The sequence below is a fragment of the Manacus candei genome, unplaced genomic scaffold (assembly GCF_025592945.1).
Source record: "Manacus candei isolate 608988 ecotype Guabito, Panama unplaced genomic scaffold, ASM2559294v1 h1tg000086l, whole genome shotgun sequence".
NCBI classification, from domain to species: domain Eukaryota; kingdom Metazoa; phylum Chordata; class Aves; order Passeriformes; family Pipridae; genus Manacus; species Manacus candei.
This window is the reverse complement of record NW_026138134.1, coordinates 5,278,409-5,291,486: the sequence shown is the minus strand read 5'-3', so window position 1 is coordinate 5,291,486 and position 13,078 is coordinate 5,278,409. Positions and strand designations below refer to the sequence as shown.

General features: G+C 56.2%; 1 protein-coding gene across 1 annotated transcript; it reads left to right on the top strand.

The window, feature by feature from the left end:
- The first annotated feature begins 691 nt into the window (after nt 1–691).
- OAF (out at first homolog) lies at nt 692–11,120 on the top strand. The gene is made up of 4 exons (XM_051812281.1): nt 692–955; nt 6,747–6,881; nt 7,752–7,932; nt 9,571–11,120. The coding sequence occupies exons 1-4, from the start codon at nt 728–730 to the stop codon at nt 9,843–9,845; spliced, it is 819 nt and encodes a 272-aa protein (XP_051668241.1). The 5' UTR covers nt 692–727; the 3' UTR covers nt 9,846–11,120.
- Nucleotides 11,121–13,078: the final 1,958 nt, after the last annotated feature.

Here is a 13,078-nt window from a genome sequence, read left to right as displayed (position 1 = left end):
GAATGGGGCTGGACAATGGATCCGCGTGTGCGGGGCCGGGATTTCGCATGATGGATCCGCGTGTGCGGGGATGAGACCCTGGATAACGGACCCGTTTGTGCGGGGATGGGACCTCGGAAAATGGACCCGTTTGTGCGGGGATGGGACCCTGGATAATGGACCCGTTTGTGCGGGGATGGGCCCCCGGATAACGGACCCGTGTGTGCGGGGCCGGGGCTGCGGACGATGAATCCGCGTGTGCGGGAACAGTGCTGGAACATGCATCCGTGTGTGCGGGAACAGTGCTGGAACATGCATCCGTGTGTGCGGGGCCGGGATTCCGCGCGATGGATCCGCGTGTGCGGGGCTGGGACCCCGGAGAATGGCCCCGCGTGTCCGGGGCCGGGCCCGGCCGATGCTCTCCCGATGCTCTCCCGATGCTCTCCCGCCGCTCCCCCGCCCGTCCCGGCGCTGTTCCTTTAACGACGGGGCGGGCGCTGCTCGGCGGGGCCGTCCCGGGTCCGGGGGGGGGGGGAGGGAAGTGACGGGCGGGGGGCGAGGGCAGAGCCCGCAGAGGGAGGGAGGGAGGGAGGGAGGGAGCGAGCGGTCGCTGGATGAAAAGGGCGAGCGGGCGGCGCTCGGAGCCACCCCCGCGGGGCCGGGGGCGCGGCGGGGCCGCCTTTCCCCCGCCGCCGTGCGCGCCCCCGCCCCACGCCCGCCCTGCCCGGAGCCCGTGGGCGCGGGGGGGATGCGGGGCCCGCGGCACCGGCTCCCGGCGCTGCCCGCGCTGCTGTGGCTGGCGCTGGCCCCGCTGCCCGGCCCCGCGGCGCGGGCAGAGCTGCGGGTGCGGGTGCGGCTGCCCGGCGGGCAGGTGACCGAGGAGAGCCTGCAGGCCGACAGCGGGGCCGACTGCGTCAGCCTGGAGCTGCGGGCGGCGGACGGGGCGCTCGTCACGCTCACGGCTGATTTCAGACAGGTACGGGGCCGAGGGGAGCATCCCCGCGGGACAGGGATGCGCGGAGCGCCCGCCGGCCGGGCAGGGGCTCCCTCGGAGATTCCCGGAGGAGATGAAGGGCGGAGGGATGGGAGCGCTGGCCCCTGGCACCGCGCGGGTCACGGCGCTGTGAGTGCTTTTCGTGGGATGAGCGGTCCTTCCCCTCCTCCCTCCGGGCTGGGATGGACTCGGAACCTGGGGGTTCCAGGGGCCAGAACTGTTTGATCAGGCGAGGGAGGCGGTGATCCCAGACTGAGAAGCAGCCCGGATGACCATGGGGCGATGTGCTGGAGTAGAGTCCGCGCAGGCAAACAGCGGGAGCTGGCAGGACAGGCACGTGTAGGGGAAACTCCGTCCATCCTCACGCACGGTTGGGGTCTTTGTTTGAGGTCTCTGCAGAGCTCCGCACAGCTCCGAGCCGGTGAAGCAGGCTCGCTGTCCCCGCTGGTGTCACATCTGTGACCTGGGCTGCCTCGGTGCTGGCAGTAGCCGGTGCAAGGTCCCGGTGGGATGGGTGGCAGTGTCCCTGCACCCGGCTGACCCCGGCAGCGCTGCTCCTCGTTGCGAACGGCACGGCTTTGCATGGCTCTGCATAGTTTTGCATGACAGGCTCGGCACAGCTGGGCACGGAGCAGGGGCAGGGCAGGAGAGTCTGCACAGGGAGATCTCGGGTTCCTGACTCCGGGGTGGGGGTGTCCGTGCTCTGCTGTATCCCTGGGATGTCTCTGGGGTGGTTAGTTCCTTAGGTGGGCTCCTGCTGTCTTTGGGAGCTCGTTCGTGTGTGTGTGTGGGGTGGGAAGTGTTTGACTGACAGCTGTCTGTGGGACTGACAACAGCCTCTCCCCCCAGCCCAGAGTGCCAGAGGTGGCCTCTCTGCAGGGAGGTGATGCTGGCTGAGCTGGAGCCCAAAATCCCACCCTTCTCAGTGGCTCCTTGGCCAGCGTGGAGCATTCCAAGCCTGGCTGGGTGCAGTGAACTTCCTACTGCTCAGAGAAGAGCCGCTTGCAGCCGTGTGGGTGGCAGGGCTTTGTGGGTGCCACGGCTGTGTTATCTTGTTCCAACCCCCCTTTCAGACTGTTTGCTCAGGTGGACTTTGGTTTTGCAGCAGGAGGAAGCTCAGGCCCATGAGGTAGGAAGGTGTCGTGTCCCAACCTTGCTGTGAACCTTGGAGCCTTTTGCCAGGGATTGTCCTGGTGTCTCTCCCTCTTTCAGCTGCACTCCTTGCAAGCTCCTGGGGTCCCCTCTTCCATCTTGGGTGGGTGCAGGGGCAAGCCCACCTCTCTCTCAGATGGCAGCAGAAGCCATGGAGATTTTGGAAGCAATGGCATGCTCCGAGCACTCCAGCACATGTGCAGGGAAGCAGCCCCATGGCTCCTATTAAAAAAACAATATTAAAACATTGCAAGAAGACGTGGCCCAGCAGGGAAGTTGAGGGAGGGAGGGCTCTCAAGCCTGCAGATTGCAAACTTGCACACTGTAATGTATTCCCAGGCAATGGAAATCCAACCTCATTACAGATCCTCTAGGTAGGCCCTTTGGGAGCCTGGGATGTGACCTGGGGACTGCTGGTGTCCTGAGGTGTTCATTTATTTTGGTTTTTTCAGCATTTTTCACTTGCTTCAGCTCTTCTGGAGAGCTCAGCTCTCATCCACAAACCCAGCAGGGTGTATGTTATCTCCTCTCTGGCTCTCATCCTTATTATAGTCAAGCTACCTCTGGGTTCAGGTTCTCTGAAGGTCTCTGGCTCCAGTCTGCTAAATCCTGAGCTCCATGCATCCCCTCAGCTCCTGCTGGAAACACACAGATGGGCCCTGGAAGGCTTTGCAAGCCTCGGACTCGCAGGAGCTCATTCCTCCTCTTCAGTTTTAGAGCAGTTGGGAACTGGCTCTCTCTGCCCCGTGGCTTTGCTGGAAAAATAGCTGAAAAAAGGCAGGAAATGATAAAGGAGTGGGGAGCTGGCTGTGCAGTGAGTAATGGGGTGAGCAGGCAGCAGCCTGGCCAGGCTTCCCCCTCTGCACCCGGGCAGTTCCCCGTGCTCCTCTGCTGCTCATCTCTCCAAAATTGCACAACTTCTCCTCCCCAGTGAAGGTCGTGGGGTTGGCTCTGAGTGTTCACAGAAGCAGCTGGGGTTGTTGCCCTGCTGCCCCGAGCCAGATTGCGTGGCTGTGCTGTGGCCAGGATGCTGGGGTTTTTCCACAAATGGTTTTTCCACTTCCCTGGCTCAAACTGCAGGGGGTTTAGTCCAAAAAGCAGGTTTTTATTTTTTTTCCCCTCCTCTCTGCTGGTAATTTGTGGTTGCCAGACCAGGGGCTGGAGAAGAAAGGAGCTAAATGAGATCACATTGCTTTCCTCTGACACTGGTGGGACTTGAGCAGTGCCTGAGGCTTCCACAGAGTTGGGATTTTCATTTCTCTTCCAGCCCTGCCTCCCCTCCAGAGCTGAACCTGGAGGAGTTGTGGCCTCAGAGCACACCAGGTTTTTTTGTTCTTTAGTGCAGCACATACTGGTCAGTAAAAGTCCAACCTGGGACTTGGTGGCAGTGCAACAGTGACCATTTATCATATTGGCAAGAATGTGATGAAAACACTTATTTTCCTGCATAGTAGGGGGAAAAAAAAGGTAATAAAACAGTGAAGGGGGACAGCAACCCTAAATGTTGTATCTAATCTGAAGAACGTGATCTTGCCCGTTGTTAAAAATGGCCTGAGAACAAAGTGGGTGGTTTTATTTCAAGGTCAGCACAAAGATGCAGAAAAGTTTCTTTTCCCTTTTGATTGCTGGAAAAGTTGAGTTGGAAACACAAGGGAACAAGTCTGGGTTAATGGTATTTTAACACTTGCCCTGCCAGTGCATGCAGGGTCCTTGTTGACAAGGCTGATGTTCTGTGGTATTTTGGTGTGGTGCTTTCAGAATTTCCTTCTGGCAGAGGGGCCATTGTGTTTGTTGACAAATGACCAGGTGATACAGAAAGCATCTGTCCAAGATTGAATCTGTGTGATTGGGAAAGCAGATTGTTCTCTGGAGAGGCACCAAAAATAGAAAAGGAGGGTCATTCAAGGCAGGAGGGACGGGGTGGGCTCATTAAAACACGGTGCTGTTTGTCACTCTGACTTGTAGAATCTTATGGCTGTGAAAATCTGCTTGCTTTTTTTTCCCCCCCTCTCCCAGCACATCCTTGATTCACCCTGAATATGTGGCAACACACCAAAGTGACTTCATTCTAGGAAGAGAGGGGTTAAAAAGCATAATCCCCACCCACTCAGGGTAACTCAGCTGGACCCCCAGTGTGGATGCAGGAACACATTGCATGTGCTGTCCAAGCATGTGGAATTCTGGCCAGCTGTGGCTGTTCCCTGGGGCCCTGACCACAGCAAAGGCTGCTGACAGGGCACAGAATTGGGCACAGAATTGGTGTCACCCCTGCAGCACATCCCCTCTGCCTGTGCCCCCTGCTCTGAGCAGCCACGTGACAGCAGAGACAAAAGTGGGTCCCACAGCAGCACTGATGGCCTTGGGGGGGAAAAAATCTTAGCAGGAAAGCTGAATGGGTTGCAGGGAGGAAGGCATTGAAATAATTAATTTCCCTGGGAACTGGTTTGCTCCACTCCAAGTGGAGGGATCTGGACCACACAGGATTGTGAGTCCCTGCTGGATAAACCCCGAACATGGGGCATGGGTTGTTCTCACCCCCCAGATGACAGTCCCTGGAGGAGCTGGCTGAGGACAGCACGAGGAGGGGAGAAGTTTGGTGGTTTCCCTGCTCCTCCTTGCAGGCCAGTCTTTGCTGGATGTCCCTTTGGTAGGCACAGGGGTGTTGGGAGCTCGGAGCACTGATTTCCTTCCTTTAGGAAGGAGAAGCTGCTCCCCCCGTGCCCTGAGGGCCTGGGCTGTGTCACCTGCAGTGCCCCAGAACTGGCTGCTCCCTGTCACACCGAGTGTTTGTCACTCAGATCCAAGCAGGAGATGAAGTGTCCCTGCCACAGGAGTGCAGGGCAGGGCCGAGGATTCCCGACGCCCCCGCGATGAGTTCACCTGGAGAGTCCCCACAAAGCTCTGCTGGGACTTGTTCCCTGCTGGGAAATTTTGCAGAAACCCAGAGGTTCAGGGTGCTCTTTGTTGCCTTGGCTGGGTACCCACCTTGGCACTGGTTCACTCTGCTCCTGCTGCCGGGAAAGAGGGGAGGTGGCTGAGGGGGGAAAGGTGCTCTCTGAGGAGGAGAAACTTTGGTGGCTCTTTCCATGTGAGATATTTTTTAAGTGACACGCTTTGGTTCTTGCTCCACTTGAGCCATAGCCAGGGCAGGGAGAGCTGGGAAGCTGGGGAAAGTCAAACAAGGCTTTGGGACAGGCTGGGGAAGAGAAGAGCCTGAGTTCTTGCTCAGGACAGGGTACTTGTCTCCCAGAAAATGGGCATCCCTAGCAAGGATCACTTTGGCTTTCCTTGGAGCCAGGGAAAGGTGGGATTTCTCTCTTCAAAACAACTCCTGCCACAGGAGCCAGGTCCTTGAACAAAACAGCTTTATTAAAGCTGCTCCTTGGCTCACTGGCTGTTTCAGTGCTGGCAGCACAGCCCATTCCTGCCTTTCCCAGTGCATCTCCCTTGGTGTCAGCAAATGTGCTGGGAATCCCTGACACCTGGAGTTGGGGCAGGGGGAGCTGAGAACCTCTCCTATGTGTCAGCCATGAGGAGGAAGGAGTTGGCTGTCTGAAGGCTAATTCTTAAATAGACGGATCAGGAGGATTAATCAGTTGCTCAGCACGTTCTCATTTTACAGAAATTGCCTCCAACCTGGGAAGTGCTGCACTGTTTTTAATCTCCTGCCTGCAGAGGTTTTCAGCCTGAGTGCAAAACATGGTTATCCCTGTTTTGCTTTTTTCCAGGCTGAATGCTGATTGTTCAAAGCGAATTCAAATTAAATCCACAGCTGAAGAACATGCCAGAGTCAGCTCCTGGTTTCAGGCCACTCATCCGTGGGCCGTGCTTGGTGTGGGAGCTCACAGCTGGAAGGCAGCTGGACTGCATGTAGATGGGAATGTGGGTTGTTCCAGTGGTGCCAGTGTCTCAGTGGGAAGTCTCCCCATTAAATCTGTGAAAAAATAATGATTCCATAGCAATTTCACAAGCATTTTTGGTATCTCTTCCTTCCCAAGCCTCCTTCATGACTGTGACTGTGTCAGAAGGTCTGTATGTAAAATACCAAAACTGTTGACCCAGGCAGAAAAGGAGGTCGGCTGCAGCTGATCATAATGGGCTATTCTGGCTTTAACAATTCGATTTTCATTTCTGTTCCACATGCTGTTGGGTTCAGAAAAATTAGTAATTTTTTTTCTCCAGGATACCAGTTGTCCAGAAGCAAGTGAGGGAAGGCAGCAGGGGAGATTTGGGACTGCTTACTAAGTGAGGCATGGAGATAATAGCTATGTGATACTTGTTTAACAAAACCAAACAAGGCTCCTTGGAGTGTTGCCTCCCTTCTTGGTGAAGGACAGAACCCCCAGCTGCTGTTTGAGGAAGCCGTGGATGTGGGATGTGACCTGGCAGCAATTTGTCCTTGCCACAGTGGGGTTGGGAAACCCCTTAATTCTTTCCGTGCAGCAGTGACTCCCCTGCAGGCTTCTGGGTGGGATTGAACCTGGGACTACACCCCTGTGCTCAGGTAGCACAAGGATGAGACCTTGGACTTTGTTTTTTGGCTGGAGCCGGAGCTTCTCGGTTCACCCCACTGATGGCAAAGATCTGTGACTCTCACTCTTGTTGTGTATCTCTCTGTCAGGAGGTGAAGATCTTCCGTGCCTTAATCCTGGGGGAGCTGGAGAGGGGCCAGAGCCAGTTCCAGGCTCTGTGCTTTGTGACGCGGCTCCACCGCAACGAGATCATCCCCAGCGAGTCCATGGCCAAGCTGCGCCAGGTACGAGGCTCCATCCAGGCTCTCCTGGAGCTGGATGCCCTTCCCAGGCAGCTGCCTGAGTGTTCAGCTCTCAGACACGCCTTTGACCACCCCTCCTGCTTGAGGGACTTGGTATTAAACTAAGTTTATCAGTGGTACTGAGCCTAAGAGGGAGGCAGGGTTTAGTCCAGCCTGTATCAAGGGTGAGTGGGTGGGTGGCCATGAAAATCCCTGCCCCAGTGAAGTCAGGTCAGAGCTGGGGCCATTTGTCACGACAGAACGCTGAGAAACCATCACAGGCAAATCAGAGCAGTGGTAAAACATGATGGGTTCAGCAGCAACAAGTTTTTAAAGAGCCTTCCACCCAGGTGCATTTCCAGAGGAACATCCATTCACACATCTTTGGGACAGGCTGGGGAAAAGAAAAGCCTGAGTTCTTGCTCAGGAGTGGCCACTGCAGGGTACATGTCTCCCAGAAAATGGGCATCCCTGCCAAGGATCACTTTGGCTTTGCTTGGAGCCAGGGAAAGGTGGGATTTCTCTCTTCAGAACAACTCCTGCCACAGGAGCCAGGTCCTTGAACAAAACAGCTTTATTAAAGCTGCTCTTGGCTCACTGGCTGTTTCAGTGCTGGCAGCACAGCCCATTCCTGCCTTTCCCAGTGCATCTCCCTTGGTGTCAGCAAATGTGCTGGGAATCCCTGACACCTGGAGCTGGGGCAGGGAGAGCTGAGAACCTCTCCTATGTGTCAGCCATGAGGAGGAAGGAGTTGGCTGTCTGAAGGCTAATTCTTAAACAGATGCATCGTGTGTTGGTGTGAAATCACAGCACGCTATGGGGAATAACCCATTGCCCCCGGGATTCAAGCTTTGATCCTTTCCCCCTGTGCAGAAAAACCCCAGGACGGTGCGTCAGGCCGAGGAGGTTCGGGGGCTGGAGCACCTGAGCATGGACGTGGCCGTGAACTTCAGCAAGGGGGCCCAGCTGAGCTCCCACATCCACAACGTGTGTGCAGAGGCCAAAGAAGCCATTTACACCCGGGAAGAAGATGTCAAGTTTTGGCTGGAGAAGGGTGAGTTTCCCTCGGTTTCGTTGGAACCGCTCCTGTCAGCACGTTGGCACGGGGCTGGCATCTCTCCTGCCAGCTTCCTGGGCATCAGCAGGGATTGTTTTGGCTCCCTCCTCGCTGTCTTTAAGGCCTGTGTATCACGTTGCAGTGGCCTGTTCCTCAGCAGATCTGACTTCTTGTGCTGGTGCTCTCCTGCTGAACCTGGCTGGATATTTTCCAAGTCACCTTTCACCTGGTCCATCACCCAGAAAAAATATCACAGAATCACAGGATGTGCTGAGTTGGAAGGGACCCCACAAGGGTCATCGAGTCCAACTCCTGGCCCAGCACAGAACCATCCCCAAGAGTCACCCCCTGTGCCCCAGAGGGCTCCAAACCCTCCTGGAGCTCTGGCAGCCTTGGTGCTGTGCCCACTGCCCTGGGGAGCCTGTTCAGTGCCCAGCCACCCTCTGGGGGAAGAACCTTTTCCTAATATCCAACCTAACCCTCCTCCTAACAATTCCAGGCCATTCCCTGGGGTCCTGTCCCTGGTCCCCACAGAGCAGAGCTCAGTCCCTGCCTCTCCTCTGCCCCTCACGAGGAAGTTGGAACTGCCATGAGGTCTCCCCTCAGTCTCTCTCAAGACTCCCCTCAGTCTCCCCCTCCAGGCCCTTCACTGTCTTCATTTGTGTATTTTCTGACTTACTTTCCCCAAGGCACTTTGTTATCCCATGGTTCCTGTTCCAACTCATGTCCAAACAGCCCCTGGAAACACTGTCCAACCTCCTCCTCCTCGCCCTGGGGACTGTGCAGAGAGCAGTGCTTGGTGGCTCTCTCCTGTGGTCTGGCCTTTCTTGAGTGATGTCTCTGCTCTCCTGAGTGATCTTGAGTCAACTTGAGTGACCTTGGGTGATGTCTCTGCTCTGTCCCCCAGGGGGTGGATGGTTCCATATTGGAGCAAGCAGTGCTTGCTTTGGTAACTTCCTCCTGTGGTCTTGCCTTTCTTGAATGATGTTTCTGCTCTCTTGAGTGATTGTGAGTGACCCTGAGTGGTGTCCCTGCTCTCTTGAGTGACCCTGAGCAGTGTCCCTGCTCTCCTGAGTGACCCTGAGCAGCATCCTTGCTCTCTTGAATGATGCTGAGCAGTGTCTCTGCTCTCTTGAGTAATGTTGAGTGGCCCTGAGTGGTGTCCCTGCTCTCTTGAGTGACCCTGAGCAGTGTCCCTGCTCTCTTGAGTGATGTTGAGTGGCCCTGAGCAGTGTCCCTGCCCTCTTGAGTGATCCTGAGTGACCCTGAGCAGCGTCCCTGCTCTCTTGAGTGACCCTGAGCAGCGTCCCTGCTCTCCTGAGTGACCCTGAGCAGCGTCCCTGCTCTCCTGAGTGACCCTGAGCAGCGTCCCTGCTCTCCTGAGTGACCCTGAGCAGCGTCCCTGCTCTCCTGAGTGACCCTGAGCAGCGTCCCTGCTCTCCTGAGTGACCCTGAGCAGCGTCCCTGCTCTCCTGAGTGACCCTGAGCAGCGTCCCTGCTCTCCTGAGTGACCCTGAGCAGCGTCCCTGCTCTCTTGAGTGACCCTGAGCAGCGTCCCTGCTCTCTTGAGTGACCCTGAGCAGCGTCCCTGCTCTCTTGAGTGACCCTGAGCAGTGTCCTTGCTCTCTCCCACAGGGGTGGACGGCTCCATGTTCGAGGTGCTGCCGCAGGGCTCGGACCTGCCGGAGCTGCAGCGCTGCCGGCTGTGCCCGGACCGTTGGAAGCCCTGCATCTGCAGCTACTCGCTGAGCATCGAGTGGTACCCCTGCATGCTCAAGTACTGCAAGAGCAGGGACGCCGGGGGCAAGGTCTCCTCCTACAAGTGTGGCATCCGCAGCTGCCAGAAGGGCTACACCTTCGACTACTACGTGCCGCAGAAGCAGCTCTGCCTCTGGGACGAGGAGACTTAGCGCAGCTTCCCGGGACTTTTCCGAGGGGCAGCTCGTCTCCTGCCGCTCTTCAAGGAGGAGAGCCTCTTTCCAAGGGCTCCTGGAGCTGGCTGCTCCGAAGAAGGAGTGCTGTTCACAGCGGTGCCTTGTGCCAGGAGAGCTCTGTGTGTGTGCCTTTCCCTCCGGCCTCCTGTGACTCCCTCCCCGCCTGCCGCTGCCTCATCCCGGGACGAGCGGGCCCAGCTCGCTGTGCGTGATGCTCTCCTGCCAGCTGCCAGAAATCCAGCTCCCTGGGAGCAGGGGAGGCAGGTTTTTGGGGGTGAAGCACCGGGAAGGGGGTGTGTTGCCCTGCTCTGGAGTGAAAGGGGCAGCTCTGATCAGCCACCAGCCTCGAGCTGTGGGGTCGGGGCAGGGAGAGAAATGGCCTTGCTGACCCGGGTTGTCAAACATCTCTGCCACTGAAGAACCCCCTTCGCTGACTTCACCACCTCCCAGTGGGAAAACAGCTGATTTTTTGGACCACATCCCCTGAGCAAGGAAGGTACGAAGCCCACCCAAAGCAAGAGCTGCCTGTAGCTTTCTCTAGTGCCCTGCTGGCTGTTGTATCCTTCCCGTGGCCAGAGATTTCATGGAGGGATATATCCTAGCAATGACTTGTGCCCCTTAAAGGGCTGGTAATTAGGGCTCTAATTAATCCCTGTTTAGACTAGTGAAGGCCCAACTTTTTGTGCTGGTCCTGTGACTCTTGACTGCCATCCTAACTCTGTGGTTCCAGGGGGAGAGGATGATCCCAGGTGGGTTTTGAAGGAGACAACATCCTACATCTACGTCCAGTTTTATGTCCTACTCTGCCAGCTATTCACAAGAAGCTCTTAAATAATTGTACTGCTTTGCTGTGCCTTGATTTCCCCCCCATGTTAAAGAGGGATGACACTGAAGCTGACCTTGGCCCTGGTATAAACCTGGAGGGATCAGACAAAAAGCACTGTAGCAGTGCTGCCTCAAGTTAGAACAAGGAGGGAGGAGAAAGAAGCTCTTGGGGTCTTTGGGACCCCCTGTGCCTCCTGGTGAAAAGCCTTCACAACGTGCCTTTTTGCCTAAAATACAGGAATTTTTGACAAAAAAAAGAAAAAATAATTTGGTCACAATTATTTTTGTATCGATCACTTAAGGGGGGGAGAAGGGAAAGGTATTTTAATATTGGAACATGAAGTAAAACACACTTGAAATGATTTTTTTTTTTAAACAAATTATTTATCATTTGTAAGGTAAAATAAACTGATTTTTTTTAAAGCATCCTTGGCCTGAAAGTTTTTTTCTGTGCATGATACTGTCTGTGGGTTTGTCCCATCCACTTTGGGTTCTTGATTAAGAATGGGTAAGTCTCAAACCTGTACCTCGTGCAGACCCATGGATGGGGGGAGAACATCCTGCCCTCAGCGTGACCAGGAATTTTTGACACTCAACCAACGTGGTCCTGCACCTCAACCATTCCATGCTTTCAGCTTCTCCATGGGGAGACAGGTTTGACTCATCCCAAGCAACTGTGGGAGCTTTGAGTTGAGCTCTGGTGACTAAAAGAGCAGCAGTAGAAGGAAGCAGGTCCTGGGGTTGCAAGGGCTGGTTCCTGCTCCTCTCTCCACGTGGTCCCATGGGGGGACAGGCTGGAGGCTCCTCTGGGTCCTGCAGCCTCCAGAAGGTGTTCCTTGTGAATCCCTCTGCAGGCACAGCTGAGGGGAGGGCAGGGAGGCAATTTTGGGCCAGCTCAGAGCTCTCAGGGGCTGGAGGCAGAAATGTGGAGCACTGATTCCCTCTAGTGTGGAGAATGCAGGGATGGGACGAGGATTTCAGCCCTTCTCCTCTTCACCCACCGAGCCAATTTACCCTCTCCTGTGGTTGCTGGGGAAGGTGAAGTCATTTCTGTTTCCCTGACGTGGTCAGCACTGCCAGGGATTTGTCCCTGGCTCTGCAGGACCCCGTGGGATTTGTCCCTGTTGCTGAGTTAAACCCAGCTGTGGGGCAGGTGGGATGGGAGAGGGTGGGAGAGGATTAGGGGCAGTCCTGTGTAGCCCATTCCCGCTGCTCCCTGCTGGGCAGGGATGCTGGGACGGACACAAGGAGCAGCGGGTCAGATCCCCGCGGGCTCCAATGTGCTGGTTTTGTAGCTGGGAGGCTCCGGGATACCTGGAACCTGGTGCAGGATCCCCGGCCTCCACCAGTGGGTGCTGGCGGAGCACGGCGATGCCCGGGACAGGGATGCTCGTGGTCCAGCCGCGCATCCTGCGGGACCGCGCCCTCCCCAGCCCTGCGAGGACACAACTGAAGCTCGTTTGCTTTTCCCGAGAAAAGTCCCTGATACACTTAAATAACACCCCGGAGAGCAGCTGATGCAGGTGGAGACAGGAAACCTCCCCGGTGCAGTCGGCCACGAGCACGTGGGGGATTTTGTAACGTCTCCCTGCAGCTGGTGCTTCCAGTCCAAAGGCCATAGCCCATAAATCAAGTGCTATCTGCAGGGCTTATCTTCCCCCAAGAGGGGAATAAACATTGGCAGCAGGACTGGAGGAGCACAGTGAGGATGAGAGCAGGAGGGTCGTTCATTGATGGCCACGGAAAGGAAGAGCAGCGTGTCTGCTGACATCCAGGAGGGATCATCTCAGGTGGGGTTAAAGCAAATCTGCCTTTGCCTGGTGAAGGGGGTCTTATTTCAAGTGCTGATGCTGTGATCCACCCCCGATTTTTAATAAGGAGAGTGCATTCTCTCTTCCCTGCACAGCACATCCTCAAAGCCCCGGGTATTCAGGTGATGGGCTTTGCTCCCGTGGCTGTTTGGGGAGAAAACCACCAAAATACTACTTCCCCCGCTGTTTCATTGACCACAAAATAATCGCCATAAAAAGTCATTCGCAGCTTTGTTTGGGGCCAGGAGAGGGCACTGGTGCCCTGTCCGTGGCCGGGACAGCTTCCCTGCCCGGAGGATGCCCAGGATTCCTGTCCAGCTGGAGATGCCACCCGGGAGAATCTGCCTTCCTGGGGCTCCAGGACAGGCTGCTTGGCTCTGGAGGATGGAAAAGCGGAGAGAAAAGCCCACTGTCGGGTAAAACTCCTGATCCGTGTCCAAAATGTGCTCTGGTGTGGGGGAAGGAAAGCTCTCGTGTTCCCCAACCTTTCAGGCTGGCCGGGAGCCACCGGCGGGCTCGCGTTTGACGCAGTGAAGACACCTGATCGCGTCGGTCTCCGCGATGGGGAAAACC